The sequence below is a fragment of the Agelaius phoeniceus genome, chromosome 3, assembly GCF_051311805.1.
Source record: "Agelaius phoeniceus isolate bAgePho1 chromosome 3, bAgePho1.hap1, whole genome shotgun sequence".
NCBI classification, from domain to species: Eukaryota; Metazoa; Chordata; class Aves; order Passeriformes; family Icteridae; genus Agelaius; species Agelaius phoeniceus.
In genome coordinates, this window is record NC_135267.1 from 4,778,382 (window position 1) to 4,801,125 (window position 22,744).

General features: G+C 42.5%; 1 protein-coding gene across 1 annotated transcript in view; it reads left to right on the top strand.

The window, feature by feature from the left end:
• PKHD1 (PKHD1 ciliary IPT domain containing fibrocystin/polyductin) overlaps positions 1-22,744 on the top strand; it is a 237,640-nt gene that overhangs the window by 88,181 nt on the left and 126,715 nt on the right. The window contains exons 36-41 of the mRNA XM_054630011.2: positions 1,335-1,547; positions 15,029-15,236; positions 16,383-16,528; positions 18,298-18,492; positions 19,380-19,505; positions 22,089-22,222. Coding sequence (XP_054485986.2) covers positions 1,335-1,547; positions 15,029-15,236; positions 16,383-16,528; positions 18,298-18,492; positions 19,380-19,505; positions 22,089-22,222 — 1,022 coding nt within the window. The remainder of the gene's footprint in view (positions 1-1,334; positions 1,548-15,028; positions 15,237-16,382; positions 16,529-18,297; positions 18,493-19,379; positions 19,506-22,088; positions 22,223-22,744) is intronic.

Genomic DNA, 22,744 nt, shown 5'->3' on the forward strand with positions numbered 1-22,744 from the left:
GGTCTTTAGCACTTCCACAGTTGGGCAGCCACAGCTTTTCTGGGCAGCCTGTGCCAGGGCCTCACCGCCCTCACAGGGAGGAATTAGTGAGGCAGGAGAGACCAACTGGGTGGTGGGTAGAGAGATCACCATCAAAAACTGCTTCCACCAGTAGCAAACTGGCCATGGGGTGAGCTGGTACAGTTATCAGCTACTTCACACAAAGGGAGCAGGGTAGACCCTTTGTAAGGGGTGTGGAGCTTCCAGACTTTGGGAATGTCTTTACTCTCTCCTGGGAAACTTGGCTTGACCTAGGAAGGCACATTCCATGTGCAGTGTGACAAAATGAATGAGAGTCCACTCTGTCCACATCCGTTGTACAGAAAGTGACAGCATTCTTCACAGGAGAGGAAATATGGAAGGAGATCATGGAATAAACCATCCTGAGGTGACAGACCGGGATTTTCAGCTCATGAGGGGCAAGAACAAGGGAGGCATTTGACAGAACTGAAGAGCTTGAGCCAAAAAAAAAAAAAAAAAAAAAGGATGGAAATGGTTTTTCATGCACTATGCATTTAACCCACAGTATTCATTGCTTCAAGAAGTCGTTGAGGCCAAATATCACAAAGATTCCAAAGAGCAGTTCTTTATTACTGGCAAATCTTAACCAGTTACACTAATAGTCAGCAGGAGGAAAATGTTGGCAAGCAGTTGAAACTTTATGCTTTGAGGTGAAGCTAACCTCTAATTAGGGATTAAAATGAGATTTTTATGGGATGGGGAGATCAACCCACAGCCAGCTAAGAGGGAGACGTGTCTCACACTGTATTTGGAAGCATCTGGTTTTGAACAGCCGCTGGAAGAATTTGCAGGATTAAATCAACCACTGATCCAAACAAGTTGCCAGTTCTTATGTTCCAAAGCAGTTTTCCTCTCCCCTCTCCCAGTTACAAGTAGTTTGTAACCTAAAAAGTAACATAATACAAATTAAATAGAAATATCCCTTTTCAACATTAAGTGATTTAGTTGGTTAAAATTAAATTTTTTCCAAACACAGCTTCCTTTAGCTGTGGTTGGAGAGTCTGCCCAGGCTGACTGGCCTTGCTCAAGCCTAGAAATGCAGACCATTGTAGGATCAAAAAATGGACTGGATTAATTGGGTCTCTAAAGGGTTGATAAATCCATGGGGAGAAATAAAGAACAAGGTGGGAATTTCACAGAATGCAATAACATTTTGGCCTTTATTTTGTAATTTTACTGCAAACCCCTTTGTTTACCTACCTCTTACAGTTCCTTTGGCTGTGAGAGAATGACTGAATATATTAGATTGTGTTTTCTTTTTCTCTTGTCTTCAGGTGGCAAACTCCTGTTTACTGGGCCAGGACCTGTAGAACTGCATGCTCATTACATCCTGGTGTCTGATGGAGGAGAGCTCCAGGTGGGATCCCCTGAGGCTCCTTTCCATCACAAAGCACACATCTATCTCTATGGAAGCCTCCACTCTCCACCGTTATTTCCATATGGAGTCAAATTCCTGGCAGTGAGGAATGGCACCCTTTCCATTCATGGTGAGTACATTTCTTTTCTTGTCAAAAGCAAAGGACAAATGAATAACAGAAAACAAAACAGAGAAAACACAAAAAAAAGTTTTTGGAAGAAAAAATAAATCGACAAAAACTTTGGTCATGATTCTCATGGAATCATGGAATGGGTTGGGTTGGAAGAGACCTTAAACACTATCAGTTCCAACAGCCATTCCATGGGCAGGGACACCTTCCACTATCCCAGATTGCTTCAAGCCCCATCCAGCCTGGCCTTGGACACTTCCAGGGATCCAGAGGCAGCCACAGCTTCTCTGGGCACCCTGTGCCAGGGCCTCCCCACCCTCACAGAGAACAATTCCTTCCCAATATCCCATCTATCCCTGCCCTCTGGCAATGGGAAGCCATTCCCTGTGTCCTGTTCCTCCATCCCTTGTCCCCAGTCCCTCTCCAGCTCTCCTGGAGCCCCTTTAGGCTCTGGAAGGGGCTCTGAGCTCTCCCTGGATCCTTCTCTTGTCCAGGGGAACACCACAGCTCTCCCAGCCTGGCTCCAGAGCAGAGGGGCTCCAGTCCTCAGAACATCTTCATGGCCACCTCTGGACCCATTCCAACAACTCCACACCATTCTTATATTGTGGCATAGAAAAATTTAGATATGGAGCTTTTCTTGAAGACCATGAAATATGGGTACAGAATGGCCATTTCTTGGTGCAGGAGTTTGGACATGGCATTCAAGTCCAAACTCAGCATGATTCAGAACATTGGTGCACATTTCTCAAGTTTGTCTCTACTGGGCTATTTTTAAAAGCTCTACATCTCATAGAGGAGGAAGAAAAAAAGAAAAAGAAAAACCATCTGAATGTCTCATCTCCCTTCCTCCTGTTCTTGTGTGTCAGCCTTCCTGTTGGTGGGCATTCACACCCTCCAGCAGGTCTTGAACTTCCACCCTGTGCCCTCCAGGAGGAAATGTTGCTGTCTGAGCACAGAGACGTGTGGCTTTTGGACAAAAATGATGTCAGGCACCGAGGGTACCACCTGAGCACAGGCAGGGAGTGAGTTGTGCCTCTGTGCCATCATCCTGCCAGCTCACAGGAGCTGAGCAAGGCCGGGAGAGGTTGGGTTTGGAGGGGAATCAGTGAACAGATGCTTTTGTGAGTCAGGAGAGATGAGCAGGGGCTGAGGAAGGAGCTCCTGGCAGGGCAGGAGAGGTGGGGCTGCACCTCAGCACCATGCCAGGTGCTCTTGATCCCTTCACTGAGACACAGCAAGGCTCAATTATTTACTGCCTGTAAAAGGCTTCGACAATTTCAGTGAAGTGGCTTTGCAGAGCGTTTCTACCCCATTTCCTGGAGGGTCTCTGTGAAGGAGGGCTATTAGAGCATCTTGGCTGAATTGACTGTCTGTTACTGGCCATTGAGTTTCACACAGTTATCCCAGCCCTGAGCTCAGAAATTCCCCTTAGATTAAAGCTTGCCTTCCAGAAAGGCTTGGTCTTTGAGGATGTCAAGGGAGACAGAAACCAGCTTCTTCCTTAGAGGCTTTTTCCAGGGGATTAATTTGGTTAATCATCCATTTTTCCCCCTTTTTAAGAAAAGTATTGAGATTTGAATTTGCCTCATAGCAGCTTTTGCTGCTTCACTTTCTCTGTCTTCTGCCACTTTAAAGTGTCCTTCTATTCTTGGTTTGACCCCTGTAAGCCAGGATTTTGTCCTTAGATTGTCAGCACTTTACAGCATGAGCCTTCACTTTTCCATGCTTTTTGTTTTCTAGCAATGTAGGAAAAGCCAGTAGCAACTTTAGGCAGCTGTGCCTCCTGTGCTACTTCTGCTTTCTACTGCAAGCCTGTATCAACTCTGCCTTGGTGACTCCATCACCCACAAAATTGAAGACAAACAGGGCAGAGCACATTTTGCAGTCTTACCTTGACAATGCGATGGAGGGTGGCAAACCCAGGCATCCACATCAGTACCTTTGAGTCTTTTCTCAATGATAATTTACCTGTTTTACTCTGTGCCATAATTCTCAGTGAGTCTTCATTGCCTAGGAAAACAAGAGGATGAGGTCTGCAATCCAAGTACTACCTGGATGGAGATATACAGAGTCAAAAGTGGCTTGACCCTTAGTGGAAAAAACTCTTGGTTTTAATTTTTTATAAATGATTGGATTATTGAAAGTCTTGTGTGGGAAGGGATGTTAAAGCCATCTAGTCCACCCTAATTCCATGGGCAGGGATGCCTTCCTCCATCCCAGGTTGCTCAGGGTCCTATCCAACCTGGCCTTGGACACTTCCAGGGATCCAGGGACAGCCACAGCTTCTCTGAGCACCCTGTGCCAGGGCCTCACCACCCTCACAGAGAAGAAATTCTTCCCAATATCCCATCTAACTCTTCCCTCTGTCAGTTTGAAACCATTTCCCTGGTCCTGTCCCTCTAGGCCCTTGTCCCAAGTCCCTCTCCAGCTCTCCTGGAGCCCTTTTAGGCACTGGAAGGGGCTCTGAGGTCTCCCTGATCTTTCTCTTTTCAGGCTGAACAATGCCAACTCTTATTCTATTATTATTCAAAACCAATTCTTATTCAAGAAATCATACAATTCCTTATTCAACATATCCAGAGTAGCTATGAAGTCACTTTTAAGCTTTGCACAACACACAGTCCCAGTGCATGGCTGCAATTATTGCTCATTCAAACCATGTAATCTGCAATTTAACATAGAAGCAGTAGAAGCCTGCTTTTAAACATGAACGAAAGTAGTGGGGTCTTTTACTGGGTTCATATTGCTTACATGGAAAAAAAAAAATCTGCTGTTCTGTCTTCAATTTAGCATCAGTCTGGTCTGTGGTACAGAACAAATTGTGGAGCATGACAGCCCCTTTCATATAAATATATATATGTGAAAGAGGCTGACATGCTCTGCAATACACATTTGTGAGATACATTTATACACATGAATATATGTGTTATCTCAGATCAAAATCATTAGATAAGCAGGTTTCCAAATTCCTGGCTGTCTTGGCAAAGACAGGGCCAAGCACATTTTAATTCCTTTTGTCTTTCAGGCTGGGAGTGTTGGGGGATGCTCTGCAGCCCTGGTTGAGTTCAGATTGTTTAGTAAGCGCTGTCAGCTCCTCACTTTGATATGTTAATATGACTAAGGGTTTCCCACAATTCCCTCATGAGTGGCAGTCCTTAGCTCCTGTAGTTGTAGCAGACTGGGAAATTTCACTGTTGCCTTTGGCTTTGGCCAGCTCCCCTGCCAGTCAGAGCGTGCCACCCATAAACTGCCTGTCAGTCACCCGTCACTTGGACAGGGGGCTTCAGCCAGCCAGGGCAACTCGACTTTTTGACAATGTAATTATGGCCCTTGCATCCGCAGTAGGGGCCTGAGCAGGGCTGAGAGAGTTTTATTGATTGTTCAGAAGGGAAATTTATCACTGTCTCCAGCTCCATTCGCGCTCATTCCCTGAGAAACTCTCCTGACAAGCTTCGGGAGAGAAGTTCAGCGTGGTGGCCTTGGCTGTTCTTGTGCCTTTGTCCTTCTAGGGAAGTTGGAGGCACCAGTGGATGCTGAGTGGGGGCAGGAGCTGGGTGCAGAGTGGAGATGCTGCATCAGAGCAAAGAGCACCCAGCCTGTCCTTGTGACAGCCTGATCTTGTGGTCCTAACACTCTTATAATGGAATCCTGGAATGGTTTGGGTTGGAAGAGGCCTTAAAGACCATCCAGTTCTACCCCCAACCATGGGCAGGGACACCTTCCACTATCCCAGGTTGCTCCAAGCCCTGTCCAGCGTGGGCTTGGACACTTCCAGGAATCCAGGGGCAACCACAGCTTCTCTGGGCACCCTGTGCCAGGGCCTCACCACCCCTATAGGGAAGAATTTCTTCCCAATATCCCATCTAAACCTACCCTCCTTCAGCTTAAGACCATTTATTTTTGTCCTGTCCTTTCACATCCTTGTCCCCAGTCTCTCTACAGCTCTCCTGGAGCCCCTTTAGGCCCTGGAAGGGGCTCTGAGTTCTCCCTGCAGCCTTCTCTTCTCAAGGCTGAACACCCCCAGCTCTCCCAGCCTGGCTCCAGAGCAGAGATATTGCCCCACACTGAAATATTTTAAATTTATATTTTTATTTTCAGCAGTCCTGTGTAGGCTATGTCATTATTCTGTTGTGTCCCCATGAAACAGATTGTGACTCTTTCCAAAAAAAGACCAGCAGTTTTGCCAGGCATTTATCTAAAACTTTGTGTCAGCACTCTGGTGGGAAAGAATATGAGCTGCGAGCAAACTATTCTAGTGGAAGGTGTACTCTAGTAAACCTAGTGGAAGGTGTTCCTCCCATTGCAGAGGTTGGAACTGGATGATTTTTAAGGTCTCTTCCAACACAAAACCTTCTGTGATTCTGTGATTCCATGAGCCTGTTCCCTGAATTTTGACTAATAATATGTATCCCCTCAGTTAGAAGAAAAATGTTACACTTCAGATTAAAAACATTTGCATTCACCTTGTCCAAACTATGAAAGGTGTGTGGTAAAGAAAAACCAATGTCCTGACTGTTTTGGTTTAATAACTTATTTATAATCAGGATACTTTAAACAGAGGTGTCAGTAGTCACTTCAATGCTCTAAAATCATGGCCGGTCCTACTGCAAAGAATGTCCCTGCATTTGCAATGGAGAAAATTACATTTTGACTTCTATCCCAGATTTCTCTGCATCCAAAGCTATATGATACTTTTTCAGGGTTAGCTCAGGAAAAAAAAAAAAAAAAAAGTATTTTTTATCAGTTGAACCAATTATTAATTTTAATTGCTTTTAATCAATAATAAAACACAAAATATTTGTGAGCACTTCACTGTGCTCTACAAAGCCTGTGCATTCCTCCAGAGATCAAACATTTAATCAAATGCCTCTTGCTTTGCCTCCATTAGGCAGTGTTATGTATCTGTGCTGAGTTTGAGATTAAGAGATCATAGACAACATGAGAGAATTTGTTCTGCTTTACTCACATATTAAAAAGAAAAGCTTCCCAGGGGAAAAAAATAAGGCAAAAAAAATCAGTAGCAGGGGGATTCAAGATAGGGTGCAGAGATCTGTTAGAGAAAAGATTATTTTTTACTCTACTGAAATGCCTCTATTCAGTAAATGTTATTTTTCACTACCTGAACTTCCTGATTTCCTGAGCTTGCTCCCATAGGTTGGTTTTCCTTAGGTGCCAGCTATTCTGTGTGGGGGCTCAGGAGTCTTTTTTCCTCCTGTGACAGTGTTTTTCCTCTCTAAGACCTTGACTTTAACATGATGCATTAAAGCAGATGGCTGTGGAACAGAAGGCTGAGCTGCCTTGAATCCCCTCGTGTTCACCAGGGGTAAGAAACTGCACTTAGGCACTTCCCATGGAGTAACTAATGTACAATGACTTGTGCCTTCACTTTCTTATTTACAAATATAAGATGACCATTAGATTTTAAAGACCTAGCAGATGGGGGGAGAAAAAAAAAAGATTTGGGTTCAGGGCAAGCTGCTGTGTCTTTCACAGTTTGCCCTTCTTTCTAACAGAAATGCATCTATTATCTTTGATTTAAGCTTAAATCAGCTGATTTGTGTTTTGGTGCTGATCTTACTGGGAAAAACATGATGCAAAGGGGACAGAGACATGGATACTGATATATATTATATAATAAAGATATATATAAGAATATATAATATATTACATATATATAATATATATTATATAATAAAGATAAATATAATATAGGTAGTAAAGATATTAGTAGAATATAACACAATATACACTATATACTAGAAGAGAATAGAATAAAATAGGATAGACCAGAATATATATACAGACCATAGCTGATATATATAAATTTCCTTGTGATTCCTGATAGGGTGCAGGTCTGTGGGTTGTTACCAATGTGGAGGCATATTATATATTAAATAATTTCCTCCTTTCAAATATAACATCAAATTACTGCTTCCAATTCTGGTGCCAGCAAAACCCAGGTTATTGGCTGAAGGAAGAGAACACCCAGCAGCAAATTCAGGGTCAATTTCCACCCTGGACAGGAGAAAGGCTGAAAAGTTTGGGCTTCCTGCATAGGTGGTAGAGGTAGTCAAGAAAAAACTGGACGTGGCACTCAGTGCTCCTGTTTAGTTGACAAGGCAGGGATTGGTCACAGGTTGGACTCAGCCTTGGAGATCTTTTCCAACCTGAGTGATTCTGTGATTCGGAGAAGTTTGGCAAATTGAGGGGCCTGGACCCAGCCCTGGCTTTCCCCAGAGCTGGAGGCTGAGCCAGGCAGGGACCCTCCCTTTGTGCTCACCCTCACTTTTCCTGGTGCTGAATTCTCCTCCATCACATTTTGGGGACACAGGGAGCTGATCATAGCCTGGCAATGGTTGTGCTGCCCCACATTCCCACTCCTGCAGGGAGAAATGCCCTGTCTCACTCCTCAACAGCACAGGAGATGATCTGGCCATCACACAAAGTGGCACCAGCTGTCTGCAGCTCCCTGCAGGATCCCCTGTCCTTGCCTGCCACAGCTGGAGCTCTTTGTTCCTGGATCTGTCTAAGGACCTTTTTCTCCACAGCATCTTTGGTTGTGAGCTCATTCTAGGTGTGGAGCATTGATTTTGGTTTATGCAATGGCATTACAGGAATATCTTTCCCCTTGTTTTCAGGACTGATGTGACTTAGCAAAGTGACTGGGGGATCTCTGATTAGAAGGAATGTTTGGAAATCTGTGCATTTATGGGACAGCATGCAGGGAAGGTACATTTTTTGCAATGTAACTTGTTAGAAAAGGGGCAACAATCCTCAGTAAGATCCTATTATCATGGAATGGTTTGTGTTGGAAGGGTCCTTAAACTCATTTCATTCCAAATCCATTTTCCACCAGACCAGGCTGCTCCAAGCTCCATCCAACCTCACCTTGAGCACTTCCAGGAAAAGAACATGATAGCCCTTGCTTTCTCCAGGGTGGTGTAGAAGGATATTCAGGTGGAAATTGCTTTAAGTGAAAACTGCAGTTTCATGAACAGGAAACATTCAGCAGGACTAGGTCACTTTCAGGGATATCTCCCAGTGGAGAACATAGAAGTTATTCTGTTTGTACTCTTGTCCGGATGATGTCAGATTTTTCATTTTTGCTCGCTGAGAGACGATTCAAGATCAGGTTGGATGGGGCTCTGAGCAACCTGATCCAGCTGGTGCTCCTGCTCCTTCAACAGGAGGAGGGCAGCTGGACTAGATGACCTTTAAAGGTCCCCTCCAACCCAAACCATCCTCTGACTCTGATTCCAAACTACAATTTGAGCCCACCTAAAATACCCAGTGCGGTCCTGCTGCAGCTTCTTGTCAAAGAGCTGATAAACTCTTGGGTGTCCTAAGGGTTAACAATTATAAATCCTAGGGATTAAAAAGCAATTATAAATCAGAAAGGACCTTCTATTTTACCTCAGGATGGGGATGAAAAGCTCAGTGCAGTGGCTGTGGCAGGAGAGCTGCTCTGCATCTCCCCAGGGGCTGCCCAGACACAGCAGTGAATCCTGCAGGACTGCACAGGGGTGGGAAAGCAGCTCCCAGTTCCAGGCAGAGATGTCCCTGTCTTTCTCAAATGTGTAGCATCTTAGAAAAAAAAAAAAAAAAAACGAAAAAAAGAAAAAAAAACCACAAAAAAAAAAACAACCCCAAAACCCTAACAAAAAACCCTAACAAACTCCTCTCATTGCAAAATAAGCTAAAAACATACAAATTCTTATGGAATATACCTAGGACTGGAATTAACAGAGAGCAAAAATAGCTGGAAACATTCAAGTCCGGAGGGTTGACAGCTCACAGTTCAAGCAAATGTTTTTTAATATGTTTAAAAAGATAGGAAAGCAGCTTTCATTCTTCTTTTTTGATTCCCTTTTTGTAACAAACCCTTTATGGCCAGTGACTGGAGTAGTCACTGCAAGAGCTGATGTAGCTGTGACATTTTTTTAAAAAAAAATTGTAAGATCCAGGTTCATAAAATATTTTTTCCTAGTCCTTAATTAAAGATCTGTCACTTGAAGGTCCATTTGGCCATAGAGAGCTGTAGCAGCACATCTGTGTATTTTCCTGACTAAAAAGGCTTCCTGGAAAAGATTTTCTATTCCTTTTCACTTGAAGAATTTAATCCATTATTATTTTTATGGTTTGTTTTATTAACTGAAGCAACAGCAGCAAAATGTCTTTGTCATGGATCAAAAATATATTTCAGAAAACTTACATTTTCCTGAAGCACCAGTTTCCAATGGCAGTACTGCCAGTTATCACTTTGACATTTGAAAATTTTAGGAATGGCCAAGCTAATTTTGATTAGGAAGTGCATTTTGGGTCAGGAAAAGGGAATAATAATAAGGGATTATGACAATGGAGAGGAAGCTATATTTCTATGATAGTCTGAAACCAGAAATGCTGCAGGAAAGTGTGTTGGATTTTATTACCAGAGACAATCATAGAGTCACAGAATGGTTTGGGCTGGAAGAGACCTTAAAGGTCTTCTAATTTAAACTCCCTGCCATAGGTGAGAGGGTTTTAGATTCTTAAAAAAAATAAAACCAGTTATAGTCCATTGAATTATATTAACTTCTCTTGAAAAGTTTTTTTTGTTGTTGTTGTTTTTGTTTTGTTTTGTTTTGTTTTGTTTGTTAGTGTTTTTGGGGGGTTTTGGGGGTTTTTTTTTGTTGTTTTCTTTTTTTTTTTTTTGTGGAGGCAGGAAAATAAGTTTTCTTTTCACTTTGTTCCTGGAAACTGAAAGCTCCTATTCCAATTTACACTAAAGATTTACAGTATAGCTACAACAGATTGACAAATTATCTGCAGTGTAATTTGTACATTCCCAGTAAGTAGATTTTGTGTCTGAGCCCTGCAGTTCTCGTAAATTCCTTTTGTGGAATAAAGGGATCTCATTACCTCAACTTTAAAACGCCAATAAACAGTCAGAAGGTGTAAAAGAGCTTTATAGTTTGTCAACACCCTAAACAACTGTGTTCTCAACTGAGTTAATTAATTTGTGGTAAATAGAAGCTACAATGAGATGCAGCAGGGTCCTGGGTGTCAGAGGAGAAGGGTTCAAACCCTGCTGCCCTATGACAAAAAGGGGAAGTTTTTAAAAAACATTTAAACAACTTTTGGGAGAAAGACCAACAGATCCATGGCAGGCTTAGGACTGGAACCAGTTCTCTTAAAACCCATTAAAAGATTCCAGTTTGTACCAACACTCCCATGTGTAAACCCTATTCTCCAGCTCTGCCTGACTCTGGATGTGGCTCACACTGCTTGCTGTCAGGCTTGGTTAGGAGGTTCCCAGGCTGTCTAAAGTTAGGTAACAACATGTGCTCCAAAAAGTCCTGTTTTCAGGTCAGGAACATCTGTTTTCCATGAAAGCACCTTGTCATCTTGTCATGTGAATTCTCAGACCCCCTCTCCTTACTCTGTAGTAATTTCTTTCAAACCCCTTTATTTGAGTGTTTCCAACTGTAGCAGCTTCTGCTTTCAAAGCTGGGTGACCAGAGATGGATATCAAACACCCAGATGAAGTTTTCAATGCCCTTTGAGCAACCCACTCTGCACCTGGTTGAGGAAATGGTGCTCATTTCTTTTGTAATCAAAGGATTGTAAATAATGGTCTAATTTGTTTAAACCTACAACTATCAGTACAATACATGTTTTGCATTCTGTGGACAGATTTTCCTGTGACCCTGGGGGTGTGTGCCCTGACACACTTTGCTGATTTGCTCAGTTTTGATGTGACTTGGAGATATTTCTGTAAATGTCAAATTCACATCTCCTGTTGAGCTACTTAGAATCATGGAATGGTTTGAGTTGGAAAGGACCTCAAAACTCATTTAATTCTGAACCTCTTTCATGGGCAGGGACACCTTCCACTATCCCAGGTTGCCCCAAGCCTCATCCAACCTGGCCTTGGACACATCCAGGGATCCAGGGAACCTGTGCCAGGGCCTGACCACCCTCTGACTTGGGAATTTCTTCCTAATATCCAATTTAAATGTTTCCTCTCACAGTTTAAAGTTTTTTCTCCTTGTTCTATCAGTACCTATTGGTATCCTATCACTACTTAGGACTTGGCGAAACCAGCTGACATATAATCCCACATTGATTTATGAAATATTTTGTATTAGAAGCCATAAGAAATTAAATTTATACTCTTTTTCCTTGAGAGTGGCATTTTACACATCAGAATTGTTTCATTCTCAATAATTTTACCAGGTCAATACAAGATGGCAACTTCACATTATGCTTCTAACAGGAAGCATAACCAGAGTTCTGATGCCAAGATATTCCCAGCCTTAAGATTTGTGATTAATTAATTTGGAATTAATTTTCAAATCCCTTGCATTTCTAGGCTGCACCATTCTTCTCTGCTCCATATTTAAGGGTGTTCTGTAAATTCATTTAGTAAAGTGCTCAATTTTTGTATTGCCTGCAACAGCTTTTTGTGTCTGAAGGCTCTGTCCTGTACCTTTAACATGAAGTCACTTCTGCTTTAGATCTCAAGATGGGTTTTTTTTTCCAACTCGTGCTTAGTTAATTATTAAAAATGAGTTCAATAATTAAGGAGTTATACAGATTCATCTATTTTTCAGCATTTTGAGTGTTTCTGCTCAGTACATTTTGGGGGAAGAAATAATTTAAATACACCACAGCTGTTGGTCTTTTAAACATTTTCCCCTCAAACAGGTAATTTATTTACCTGTTGCACAGCTGAAACCCAGGCACTGAAGGTTATTTTATGAATTTTGCATGTTTTAATCAAAACAGAGTTTGTTTTCAAGGGGAATATATTATAATTAGGGCCAAGAAGCCTCAGTTATGGTCCCTCATTGAACACCAGAAAGATGTCACTGACCATATCCTGTGTGTCACCTGTGCTGCTGGAAGTAGAGGAGATTCTGACCTGAAGGTGTTGTTTGTGGGAATATAAATGGGAAATAAGGAAATGGATAGATGTGGTGCTTCGGGACATGATTTGCTGGTAGGCAGGAAAGAGCTGAGTTAATGGTTGGACTTGATGGCCTCACAGGTCTTTTTTTAATCTTAATGATTTTATGATTCTGTGAAAGTGGGATCTATTAGATTTGTTAGTTTGTTTGGTTTGGCTTTCCCTAACAAAAATATACTGAACTTATTGGAAAATGGAAGTAGATTTTGAACATGCAGAGAAATATCTCACCCCACCTAGATCAGGGAAAAAGGTACAACAAATTGTGGAATGGGAGAAAGGTAGCTGAACACAGTAAGAGGTGAAAAACAAGAAAAAGCAAATAAAGGAAATGGGGGAATGTTTGGATGCCTTGAATATTTTTTAGATGAAAAACCCCAAATAATTGAGAATATTTTTGGTAAAAATTTTTGAGTCATAGCTTGAAAGTGGAAAAAAGCCTGAAAAAAGCCTTTTCCATTGGAGCATGTTTTGAATGCAGAATGGTGTTTCCCACTCCCCAGTGACATGAGCTGTTGCCCAGCAGTGCTGCTGTGGAGTTTGTGTGACAGATGAACTCCACAGGGGTCAGTTGTGTGTCTGGACACAGATGCACGAGAACACACATTAACACAGGCACACAAATCAACACCAGAAACAAAATGTCCAGAGCTGGAGAGAAATTGTGCAGTGCTCCACGTGCAGATGGCTGCTGCCTGTCTTTATGCCAGCCCTAAAAATTCACGAGAATCGCTCAGTGGAAGAAGGAAGGTAAATGAATAAAAATGAAGAGAGTGCTGCTGGTAAAAGAATGCACACAGGATGGTATTAAGAGGGGATTTTTGAGCTGTATTGAGGATGAGGTCTTTGATGTCAGTGCCTGTGAATGGTGAAAGGTGGGTTTTGTCTAGGTCTGCATTAGAAAACAGTGTGGCCCTATAGAAGCAGAGCTGTAGGGTGAATGATGTACATGCTGAGGATGGAGGGTCCACATGTTCTGGGGGCTGCTAGAGAGTCATTCCAGTCTGGTTCCATTGGCACCTACAGTGCCCTGTGTGTCCTTTTGCACTTCAGCTTCTGCATTGGTTTCACAGATTCCCAGGATGGGTCAGGTTGGAAGGGGCCACAGTGGCTCATCTGGTCCCTCCTCCCTGCTCAAGCAGGGCCATCCCAGAGCACAGGACACAGGATTGTGTCCAGACAGTTCTGGAATATCCCCAGTGATGGAGACTCCACAGCCTCTCTGGTCTCTGTCCAGCGCTCAGTCACTGCACAGGAAAGAAGTTCTGCCTCCTGTCCAGGCAGAACTTGCTGGGATCAGTCCCTGCCCGTTCCTCTGGTGCCATTGCTGGGCCCTGGAGCAGAGCCTGGGCCCTGCTCTGACCCTCCCTGCACACAGGGACACCCAGGGCTGAGGGCCCCTCTCAGCTGTGCCTCCTCTCCAGGCTGAACAGCCCCAGCTCCCTCAGCCTTTCCTCATCAGGGAGATGCTCCAGTCCCTCCATCAGCTTCATCATCTTCATCACCCACCACTGGACTCCAAGAGCTCCATGTCTCTCTTGACCTGAGGAGCCCAGAAGAGGACATAGAAAACCAGATGCACCTCACAGGGCTAAGCTGAACAGCAGGAGATGTTTGATGCCTTCCAAAAGAGTTTGAAATAACTTAAATGAAGGATGTCTGGGAGATTTTCTTAGCTGGAAGTTGAGAAATTTCAAGTTTGATTCAAGAAAATGTAATAATACAGAAGTATCTCAGGTGTAGATGCCCATCGTTGACACACAGAGCAGGTGCTCATGTATACTTCAAGATAAAAGAGTATAAAGATTTTATTCTTCTGTGATTCTGTTGTGAATTTATTGTCTTGGAGGTGCTACTTCTTATTTCCATCTTTATTAAGGAAATAGTTGAGACACTATTATATAAGTAATGAAGACACTGGAGTATAAGAAACAAGAAAGTGAAATAGGATATGGACAGAGAAGTTTGCTTAAAATAATTTGAAAATGATTTACTGGATGCAACCTCTACTCTCAGTGATTTCTGCTATTATTACTTTCCTGCAGTATGACCAAGGAGGACAGTAACTTGCTGTGGGCTAAAGGTAAATGATGATCTACTGCAAGGGAGGGAAGGAAAGTATTCTAAAGGTGGATGTGTGAGGCACACGCTCTCCCCTGATGGTGTTCAGTGTGCTGGACCTCACTGCACCAATCTTTTCCAAAGCCTGAGAGGGAAATGTCAAAAGTTAAAGCAAACTTCATTAAGTGAAGGAAGGAAGATTATAGGGCAAGACTTTTCATTGCTGGGGCTTGTTACACACATATTTCATAGAATCATTGAATTATTGAATGGTTTTGGTTGGAAGGAACCTTAAAGACCATCTCGTTCCACCCCCCTGTGATTGACAGAGACACTTCCCATTAGACCAAGTTGCTCTGAGCCCTGTCCAACCCAGCCTTGAACCAGGAGAATGCTACTTCTCTTTGTTTGTTTCTTTTAAAGTTGAATGGCTCGCTTTTTAACTTTTTTTTCCCCTTGTTCTTTTCAGGCTGGATGCCCAAAGTAGTTTTCACACACTTGAAATCATCAGCTAATGCCAGTGACACACGATTGGTGCTCCAGGAACCTATTGATTGGCAACCTGGTGATGAAATCCTGGTGGGAAATTCAGGCCTCGGAGATGCACAGCAGCAGGAGGAAGTGGCTGTAATCCAGTCTGTGAACAACACAGAGCTGCACCTTAGATCACCACTCAGGTATCCTTTCAGCAGATTTTTATAGCAGAGAGCTAAACAAGGAGAAAATTTGATCAAAGTCAGGATTTACTGTTCCCTGTGGGACATAATAACTATATAAATCCCTTTAATAAAAGTGGCCAGTGATATTTCAGTTCCTCACTCCCCCTAAAGGTAGTGGATATTCCTGAATGTTTAAATTCTGTGTTTAAATTCTGTATCATCCCCTTGGAACTCAGAAAACCTTTGAAGCAGAAAACACTGATGGCCAGTAAAGTCCAGTGGTGTCAGTATAGGAATGACAAAGAAATTTCCTGCATATTCAATTCCTTGAGAAAGTGCATATTTTTCACAAGAAATGTATGACTTGTGTAAAAAAAAATCCTCTGTTCTTGATTGATTTTCTTAAGTAATACACTCAAAGTAAATTTTTTTTTACTATGGAAATGTGCTTCCATATTTCCAGTGAGTATTAATTTCACTGCCCTACACTTTCTTTTTTTATTGTGCATGGAGGTCTTGGACAGACTGAAAACTGTACTTCTTACATTATCTATCTGGAGGCAACCTAACTCCAATGCCCAGAAAGATTAAGAGTATTATTTTCAGAAATATTTTGGGCTCAAGGAAAAAAGTCCTGATGGTTTTCACCCAAACCTGTTTTGGGAAGAGAATTCAAAGGCTGAAATATATTGTTGTAAATCTCATGGAATCATAGAACATCCTTAATTGGAAGGGACCCACAAGAATCATCGAATCCAGTTCTTGGCCCTGCATAGGGAAATTCCAAAATCTCCACCATGTGCCTGGAAGTGTCATCCAAATGTGGTTTTGAGTTTTGGCAGCCTTGGGGCTGTAATCACTTCCCTGAGGGGCCTGTTCCAGTGCCCAACCACCCTCTGGATGAAAAGCCTTTTCCTAATAACACAACACAATATAATGTTATATACATAATCTAAGGAAGGGTTGAGAGCTTGTGAAACAAAAAGATGAAAGCAAACATCAGACAAGGAAAAGCCTGTCTAGCACTGATTGTGCCACTGTCCCTGCTGAGAAAAGGACTGAAACCAGCTCAGAATTTGGGAGTTTATGGTCAAATAACAAGAAATCATAAATGTAATTGTCTCAATTTGGTAGGTGCAGATGATATTTTTTGTCTTTTGTTAGGTACTCCCACAGTGCTGGAGAGGAATGGGACAATGACCAAGGTCTGCCTTCCAGTGCTGTGGTGGCACTGATCAGCAGAAGGGTGGTTGTTCAAGGAAATGTCACACTGGAGAGGATGTCCCACCTCAGGCAGTGTGCAAATGCAGGTGAGGAGGTCTTTTCTCACAGAAATGTACTGGGGAGGAAAACTGCTCCATTAAAATCCCATTGTGGCAGCCTCACTGTGTATTAGAACTCTTTCTTCCTAGGATAACTTTGAGATAATTCCAATGCCAGGAAAGAGAGTTTGTCTTTCCAAACATTGTTTGACATTGAAGTGCGAAGTCTTGGGAGTTGAACTGCACTTCATTGTAATATCTCAGATGTATTATTTTCACATTGTTGTTTCAAGCCATCTTGGGAAAGACCCTTTAGTTTTGCCTGAGCCTAAGGGTGTAGAAAAGAGAGGATCTTCTGAAAACGTTTCAGTGTACATAATATATTAAATTTTTAATTGTGTTTACTATTTAGTCTCTTTAAGAAGAAGGAAAAACAAAACAGCCCAATGCTGTTTGTACTCTTTAGCGTAAAATATTGAGACGTTGTTTAGTGTTTAGGGTTGCCAAGGAAAAAATAACAGGTGATGCATAAAGTATCACTGGTGAAAAAATGTTAAGTATCTCAGTTCTCCTTTGGTTTTACCTGTATGAAATGCCATGGAGTTTGACAGGTGGATTCCTGATTTACACCATCTATTCAAGAAGCAGAATCAGACACAGTGATTATAATGTGAGGAGAGTTAGGTTATCTGGCAACCCAGGTGTAAGGTTTCCTTTAAAAAAAAGTGCCTTGGGCTTTCAGACTGTGACACAAGACTTCATTTGATATCCAGCAACCAGCTGCTTATATTACTCATGGATTTATGGTCCATTTTGTGTGGAACTCATAAATATAGGCTCTGAAACGCACTAACCGTTTGAGGTTTTTATTTGAGTTAAAGGATAGGAGGATTTCTCAGAGGAGTCACCAGAAGAGGAGTGAGCAGTGTTTTTTGTGGTTAATTTATCTTCTTTAAAAGAAAAATGAGCATTACTGGGCTTCAGCAGGCAGTGCTGGAATTTGAGATCCCCTCTGCCCTTCCACTGAACAAGCCCAAGTAACACATTCATAGTCTGAATCTCATACCAAGAAATCTCACACCCATGGAAGGGCCTTTCAGGAATTTTACCCATCCCTGTGATTTAATTTTTTGTCATATCATGGAATCCAAGAATGGCCTGGTTGGAAGGGAAGTTAAAGATCATCTCATTCCACCCTCCTGCCATGGGCAGGGACACCTTCCACTATCCCAGGTTGTTCCAAGCCCTGGCCTTGGACACTTCTAGGGATCCAGGGGTAGCCACAGCTTCTCTGGGCAGCCTATGCCAGATCCTCACCACCCTCACAGGGAAGAATTTCTTCCTAATCTTTATTGTTGTCTTGAAACTGTGGGTAGCAAGAGTTCCCCATCCATCTGCAGGCAGAGTCAGGAGAGCAGAGTTTAAAAAGACAAACAAAACCAGAATGCCTCATTTCAGTTTAGTTCTATACATCCATACCCAATCTCCTTTTCAAGAACCTCATCTAAGGGACATCAGTGCCAAATCCCTCTTCCTCATGCGTACAATTATCTAAAATTAACTCCAAGGAGGTGTCCAAGACATAAAACTACAGCTTCCTGCTTATGATGCATTTCCCTCCAAAATGTCCAGACTTAAGGAGAGAACCACACTTATTTTGAAGGACATCAAAAATGTTTGCCTGTGTTGCCTTTGGGCCATGTTTCAGATCCCTGCTGGAGTTGGAGTCTCACTGGGTCAGTGGGGATGATCTCCCCCTGCACATCCCACCCCATGGAGAAGGTGCCACTCACAGCTGTCCCTGCTTTGTGCCCTAGGTCACTCTGGGTGTTTGTACAAGAGAAGTGAGAGGCAGCTGGGCTCTCGGGACCTGGGGGCCGTGGTGTTTGTGGAGGCCTTCCAGGGCCAGGCGAGCCGGCTCCAGCTGGAGGGGATCCAATTCCGCCACGTGGGCCAAAAGTTCCAGCCCCACTGCAGTGCCCTGACTGTCACTGGCAACACCTGGATGGCAGGTGAGCTCCCTGCACTGGAGATACCCACCTTCTCCTGCCCAAAGCTGGAGGCACCCTCAAAACCTGCTTGGCTATTGAGTCAGTTAGCAAATTGGATTGCTAAATGTGAAAAAATCCCCTCACCTCTAGTCTGAGCCCAAGTGACAGAGTGGTTTCCCCTGCTTCACTTCTTTTGTATCTCTGCTTCTTCCTAAAACAATATTTTTTTAATGCTACACTGCTCTTTTGATGTAGAAGAGAGTAGCTCTGGAAATGAATGCACTAAAGACACTGTGAGGGAACCCAAAAATGCACCAAGACACTATGAGGGAGCCCCTTCAACTAGCCAGCCCAATGACTCAGGGCTGGCTGCTTCCAGGGGCCAACATTTAATTTTATCACCCAGAGGTTAAGGAACACATTAAGTGCTTTTGACTTTGTCACTGTTAAGTGCCAAATCCACCTCTGTGGAAGTGGCAGTGAGGGCTCTGAAGACTGGTGGTGGTAGGGGCAAGTTAGGTGGGCTCAAAGAATGTTTTAAGGGTGCTGAATGGATTTTCCCTTCCTAAGATACATTTGCACCTGTCACAGAATAATAAAATGGTTTGGTTTGGTTTGGTTTGGTTGGGTTGGGTTGAGTTGGGTTTGGTTCGGTTCGGTTCGGTTCGGTTCGGTTCGGTTTGGTTTGGTTTGGTTTGGTTTGGTTTGGTTTGGTTTGGTTTGGAAGGAACCTGTGCCATCTTCATCACTGAGTGAGGGTCAGGGCTCCCTGGTGGCAGAAGGCAGCCCTGGTCAGGAGGATCTGGATCATGGGAAGGTCACCATGCCTGGCTAGAGAAGGGGTGTGAAATACCTGCCCTCAATCGGCAGGTGATTTGTGCTCACACCACTCACTCCCTTCCTTCCAGACTCTTACATCCATGGTTGTTGTGTTCTGGACTCCTTTGGCCAAGGCCTCCATCTGAGAGGGATCTCCAACCTCAGCGTGGACAGCAATGTTTTCTACAACATTTCAGGCCATGGGCTTCTCCTGGGTAAGTGAAGCAGGCAAATATCCACACTACATACAATAGCAGCTTGTGCTGGTTCCCATGTGCATGGAAATGCTTTGGAGGAAAGAATGGCACATCCTTAACTGTACTCTGAGAACTTTAATAAGAAATCTTCTGCAATTTCTGGTGTCAATGAATTTGGAATAAAGCTCCCACAATTCCACATACAACTCCTAGCAGCTACTTCCATTTGGCCATGTCTCTTCCTTCAGGTTAGTCTTCACTTGGTAGATATCAATTATTTTTCAGTGAAAAAATACTAGATTTTTTTTTTTAGGGGATGGATTAATCTGTCTTTGGAAAAGTGTCATTATGCCGTATTTAAGACCGCAACTCAGTGAAGCATTTAAGAGAATATTACCTTTAACTTCAGTCATTTGATGTCGAAGATAATGGAATGAAAGCATATGTTAAAAGTTAACCAGAGGATTTAGCACTTAAATAAATTGGAGCTTGGAGCAACAAAAATGTTAAACAACAAAATATCTCTCCTAACTAACCATCAGGAGACTGACTTCAAGCATCTTCTGCTGAGATCTCATGTTTCCTGAATACCTAAAGATATAGCTCGATTTTTGTTTTCCGTAAGAGATGGGATAAAAATGACCAATCATGAGATAAACAGAGGAAAAAAAAAGAAAGCCTTCAATTCTGTTCCTGCAGTTCCCACCACACAGCAAATCCCTATGCTGGGTGCTGTGTATTAACAAAATGAGGAGTGATATATGAAACAGGGAAGATTTAAACCCAGTGTGGTTATACACACCTTGCAGATGAAGAGAGCTGGCTCACAGAGATGCAAGGACTTGCCCAAGCTGATGTACAGAGCCCTTGCAGCCATGGGGAAGCAGAACAGGACCTCCAAGCTTCTGGCATCCCTTGGCTCATTTGTGTTGGGATCTGTGTCTGAGTTAAAGGACTCTGAGCCGAGCTGAAGTTTCAGCCTGAATACACCTTATCCTCAAGATGCTTTTAATGGCTGCACTGTCAGCAGCTCCAGAGGGTCTGATGGATTAATTTATATATAATTTTGTTGCCTGTGAAGGAATATTTATCATTACAGCTGGCTCTTTGCAGCTCTGGAATTGGATTCTCTCAGTGATTTCACCTAAAATCCTTATTTTCAGAGGGTTTGCAAGACCATCACAAAATGCCACTCTGGGCTTAAAATTATTGACACACAAGGTCTGAGCTTGAAAGTCAAAATCTCAAAATCGTCTATGGCTGTCAAAAGGACTTCTTTAGGATCTTTTTCATGCTCTGGAAGAAGCATTGTTTGTAGTACATAGAGACTGGAAAAAATTGAGAAAGCTGATTCCCTCAAAATACTGAGGGAAGGCTAAAAGTATTTATTGCTATCCCAAAAACTAAAGGGCACAGCTTTTCTTGTGAAGTGGCTTGTATTTGGGGTAGTAATGATTTGGGAAGGGATCTGTATTATGAACAGAACCTAAGCTATTTGAGGGTAATGACTTCTGTTGGATAAACAAAACTAGATGGATGTGATTTGCTCCTAATGTAGGCCAGAGAGAATGGCCTATGCATAGATTCCACACAGGATTCCACTTTGTATTCTGCTTCCAAAAGAGCAGCAGTGCTGATCATAGAATCACGGAGTCATTAGGGTTGGAAAAGACCTTCAAGGTCTTCCTGGTTCTGGAAGTTCAGCCATTAAATTGACCCTGCCAAGCCCACCACTGAGCCCCGTCCCCAGGTGCCATTATCTCCATGGCTGCAAACACTCCCAGGGATGGTGACTCCACCACTTCCCTGGGCAGCCTGTTCCAATGCCCGACCACCCTTTAGGTGAAGAATCTTTCCTGATATCCAACCTAAACCTCTCCCAGAGCACCTTGAGGCCATTTCCCCTTATCTTATCCATGTGTCCTTATTTGGACTTGGCTTTTACGGGACTGTCCACTACTCGCCATTGGGTGGCCCATTTCTTTACAATGTAGTTTAAAAAATATTTATTTTGTTTTCTTCTTCCAATTTCTGTACTGTAACTAGATCTAGGGCCCCCCAAGAGGTCTGTGTTGTCTAATCAATTGCTTGATTGATTTTTCCCTTTCTCTTCTCCTACTCCATTGCTTAGGGGGGCAACCCCCCAGTTTTGTGCCGAGTTGCACCAGGCTTTTTTCAGCCTGTTTAGAAATTTTCTTACATGTAAGTAGGGCAGTGAACGGAGACAGGAGATAAAGAAGACTTTGAATTCTAGTACTGCCAGGAGCATGCTTGTGTGTGCATAGGTGAGCCTCTTTCCCACTCTGAACCACTCTGAGTCTCTTTTCTCAACTGTAAATCTGCTTTATAATACATCTTTAATTTATTTTAACCATAAACTTGCAGTCCAGAATATATGACTTGTGGTACAGTCACCTATAATGCCTCGTACAGGGAAATATATGTGAATATAACACCTGGAGTTGTGTATATTGAAATGAGAATCATGATAATAGAGGGTTTCCAGCTATATGTACATTTATATTTATTTTTCTTTTTTCTTCCTCTTATTTTTTACTTTTTTTTTCTTTTTTTTTTTCTTCATATCCTTTTCTTTTAAAGGTGAAGGACTTGAAGAGGAGAACAAAATTAGTAACAACATAGTGATTGGCCTTTCTGCAACTGATGGTTTATCCAATATTGAGTCACTGTCACCAGCAGGGATCTACATCAGGGCTCCTGCCAGCCACATCAGGGTAAGAAGTTCTGGTATAAGACATAAAATTTCCTTTCTAATAAAAGGTATCAGAAAGACACTGAGCTTCATTTATCTGGGAGATCACATACACAATACTTGTTTCTTGGCTGAGCTGTCAGAACTTGTGCTTGTGATGGGATATTGAAACAAGTGCATATTACAAAATAAATTATGTTCCTGGGTAAATTTATTACTGAGAATTTTGCTGTGTTGGAGTGGAATGGAATATTACAGTGAGAGAATTCATCCTGAGGTACTTTAAAATATTGTTTTATTTTATAATGCTCACAGATTCAGAAAACTTGGAAAAAGTTTAGTCTCAGATTCTCTAGAATTTCTGTTATTATTAAAAAAAAAACCCTCAATTTTAATAGACTGACTACAAAAACACTAAAATTCAGCAGCATCAATTACACCTCTGTCTGGATTTAAAATCACATTTCCCATACAGCTGAAGATTTACATTCCAGGATGAGAAAGAGAATATGTTCCCTGTCCTATGAAAATGACATTGATTTTG